Source organism: Mustelus asterias, chromosome 22 (genome assembly GCF_964213995.1).
Source record: "Mustelus asterias chromosome 22, sMusAst1.hap1.1, whole genome shotgun sequence".
In the NCBI taxonomy this organism is placed as follows: Eukaryota; Metazoa; Chordata; class Chondrichthyes; order Carcharhiniformes; family Triakidae; genus Mustelus; species Mustelus asterias.
The window spans coordinates 74498703-74502313 of NC_135822.1; the positions used below are offsets into that span (position 1 = coordinate 74498703).

The following is a 3611-nucleotide window of genomic DNA, read 5'->3' on the forward strand; positions in this document are numbered from 1 at the left end:
GTGGCATGGACAAGTTGGGCCGAAGGGCCTGTTTCCATGCTGTAAACCTCTATGATTCTATTTATGACTCTATGACCCAGGGTACACACTCTCGGAAGCAACAGGACAACCTGTGGATTGGCAGTGGCTTCACTGAATGATGAGAATGTCCAGGTGAATTAAACATCCAGATTGTTTCATTCTGGAGACTGGGTACCTGAGAAGTGTCAAGCGGATAAACACAAAATACTGCGGATGCTGGAATCCGAAACGAAAGCAGGAAAATGCTGGAAAATCTCAGCAGGTCTGACAGCGTCCGTGGAGAGAGAATAGAGCCAACGTTTCCAGTCTGGATGACCCTTCATCAGCAGCTCGTCAGCAGCTCTGACAAAGGGTCATCTGGACTCAAAACGTTGGCTCCATTGTCTCTCCACGGACGCTGTCAGACCTGCTGAGATTTTCCAGCATTTTTCTGCTTTTGTTTCGGATTCCAGCATCCGCAGTATTTTGCGTTTATCCGCTTGACACCTCTCAGGTACCCAGTCTCCAGGCGTATCAACACATTGCTGAATAGGTTTCACCACATTTTCAATGAGGTAACGAGGTCCAGTGAAGGCTCGAGTTTCTGAACTGATAAAGATTGTTCATCCAGGATTGCTCTTTTTTTTTTCCGGTTTATTTATCATTGTCACAAGTAGGTTTACATCAACAGTGCAATGAAGTCCCTGTGAAAATGCTCTCCGGACGTCAATCAACTCTTCCCCTCGTCACGACTCAGAAAATCTGAGGCTGTCGATGTGTCAAACCGATTTGCACAAACAGAATAACAGAACTATGTGAACCACACAGTGGTTGAGGTAAATGCTGATCATGGGGAGGTCAGGTAAAGACATGAGAGGAAAGCAGAAGGATATGTTGAGTGAGTTGAAGAGGGCTGGGAGGTTTGTCTGGAGTGTAAACTGTTAGCGACCAGTTGGGCTGAATGGCCAGTTTCTGTGCTGTATTCGATCGAACACAAACTATTTCTCACCCACATAATTTTGTTGAGGGGCTGTCAAGTGATTGGACGTGTAAAAATAAAATAGAAGTTTTTAAGAGTTTGAATATTTTTGCTTTTGCTGTTGTGTCTAGTGACTGACTGAGTGTCCATGTTGTGACCACAGGGACCATCACAGTCTCTTCTCTCCAGTGTGAATGCGCTGGTGCTGTATCAAATGACTGGACCTGTAAAACCGCTTGTTGCACACACTGCACTCAAATGGCTTCTCCCCGGTGTGGATACGTTGGTGCACAGTCAGGTCACGGGATGTACAAAAGCGCTTGCAGCACACAGTGCATTGGAACGGCCTCTCCCCGGTGTGAGTGCGTTGGTGCACCGTGAGGTTGCTGGAGGCACAGAAACGCATCTTGCACACAGCACACTCAAATGGCTTCTCGCCGGTGTGGATGCGTTGGTGAACTCTCAGCTCGTTACTCGTGGAAAACCGCTTTGCGCAGAAGTTGCACTCGAAGGGTTTCTCCCCGGTGTGAAAGCGCTGGTGTCTTGTCATGTTGCTGGATTTGCTGAACCGCTTCTGGCACACGCTACACTCAAAGGGTTTCTCCCCGGTGTGAACCCGCAGGTGCCTCTTCAGCAGGCAGGCCCACCTAAACCCCTTCCCGCACACAAAACAGTGAAAGCCCTGGTCCTCCCTTACAATGGGTGCCTGTCCATTGGCTCCTGCGGTTTCCGAGGAACCGGGCTGGTCGTTGAGGAGTATTGCTGTTTCTTGTAATATCTCCATTTCGGCCCTCTATTTCCCCCAACACCAAACCTGAACAAACAAAACAAAGGGAATTAGTCCGGGAAATACAATTTGAGGTTGCAACTCTCCTGAGTTATAGGGAGCGGTTGGCCAGGCTGGAGCTTTACTCATTGGAATGTAGGAGCACGAGGGGTGATCTTATAGAGGTGTACAAAATCATGACGGGCATAGGTAGGATGAACGCACAGTCTTTTTTCCCCAGGGAAGGGGAATTGAAAACGAGAGGGCATAGGTTTAAGGTGAGAGGGGAAAGGTCTAAAAGGAACCTGAGGGGCAACTTTTTCACGCAGAGGGTGGTGCGTGTATGGAATGAGCTGCCAGAGAAAGTGGTTGGGGCGGTTCAATAGCAACATTTAAAAAGCCAAGAGAAAATTCTGGAAAATCTCAGCAGGTCTGGCAGCATATGTAAGGAGATAAAAGAGCTGACGTTTCGAGGCCCTTTTAACCCTTCAAGGTTCAAGACCCTTTTGTCAAAAGGGTCATCTGGACTCGAAACGTCAGCTCCTTTCTCTTCTTACAGATGCTTCCAGACCCGCTGAGATTTTCCAGTACCTTCTCCTTCAGCTTCAGATTCCGGCATCCGCAGTGATTTGCTTTTAACATTTATCCAAATGCTTTTTGAGTAGGTGGGTGGGAAAGGATTGGAGGGATCTGGGTGGGAAAGGATTGGAGGGATCTGGGTGAAACGTGGGCGATGGGGACCAGCTCGCTGCCAATGGCACCATGGTCAACATGGACCAGTTTCCATGCTCTGCTTAACGGTATCTGGTGGGGGGCTGGACTGGGCTGCAGGAATGTCACTGCCCTCGGTGTTAACTCCAGATACCAGGTACAATCCAACACATGGCTCCTTCTCCTGCCTGGGAACCTCCATTGGAACCTGGAACTTTTCCCACTGCTGATGGAGGGTCCCAGGCCTGAAGCATCAGCTCCTCTCTGAGGATTCCCATTAGGTTGTGTGTGTGATTATTACTGCATTTCAGGCTGTCACTCACCCTGCTCTGCTCTGCTGCTCCTGCCCGGGGCCGCTGCTCCAGCCGAGCCCGGGGCTCCCGCTCCGGCCTCCCGGAATCTTCAAACAGCCAAACAAAAGAACAGCTGAGCAAAGGGCAAGGGAAAGCGGCCAATGGGCGGCCAGGAAGCCCAGCCCGCCGCCGCGCCAATCAGCGCCTCGCCTCTTCCTCCCCCAATCAGTATCGAGTACCAATCCGACCATTCAGCACAGAGAACCAGCTCCACCAATCAGGAGTCTGGCTCTACTCCGTCCTCCGCCAATCAGCGCCTTGCATCTTCCTCCACCAATCAGTATCCGGTACCAGTTTCACCAATCAGCGCTCAGTTCTATTCCGTCCTCCGCCAATCGGCGTCAGGTTTTTGGCTCCACCAATCAACGTCAGCTCCCAGCCCCGCCAATGAGCGCCACCTTCGCCCACTTTGTTCCGCCCGCACCAATCAGCATCAGGTACCGTCTCCAGCCACCGCGCGCATGCGCGCGGCCACCCTGCCCAGGGCCATTCCAGATCCGCGGTGATGGTCAGTCTCGCAATGGGGTGACTCGGACTGAGAAGCTTTGACCCGCGCGCAGTGACCTCTCTCTCACCGCCTCGCTCCATTCCCTCCGCCTGGACCTGTCCGCTCCGGTTCTTCCCCCAGACTCCGCGCGCGGGACAACGGGCGGCGGTTGAGCTGCGCGCGCCTGAATTCAAACCCGCCCCGGCGCGCGCTCCTGGGCCTCTGAGCCAATCAGGATTGGGCGGGAAGGCGGGCGCGTGGAAACCCCTCACTCAGCCCCGCCCCCCTGCGCTCAACCCTGCCCTCCTCGCTCGG

General features: G+C 52.6%; 1 protein-coding gene across 1 annotated transcript; it reads right to left on the reverse strand.

Moving 5' to 3' along the window:
• Positions 1 to 519: 519 nt before the first annotated feature.
• On the reverse strand, positions 520 to 3396 carry LOC144510189 (uncharacterized). The gene is made up of 2 exons (XM_078239658.1): positions 2780 to 3396; positions 520 to 1793 (listed from the first exon to the last, which is right to left on the reverse strand). Exon 2 carries the CDS (start codon positions 1761 to 1763, stop codon positions 1149 to 1151), a length of 615 nt encoding a protein of 204 aa, XP_078095784.1. The 5' UTR covers positions 1764 to 1793; positions 2780 to 3396; the 3' UTR covers positions 520 to 1148.
• Positions 3397 to 3611: the final 215 nt, after the last annotated feature.

Coding starts and splice junctions, on each gene's coding strand:
- LOC144510189 (XM_078239658.1), bottom strand. CDS start 1,763: ATGGAGATATTACAAGAAACAGCAATACTCCTCAACGACCAGCCCGGT.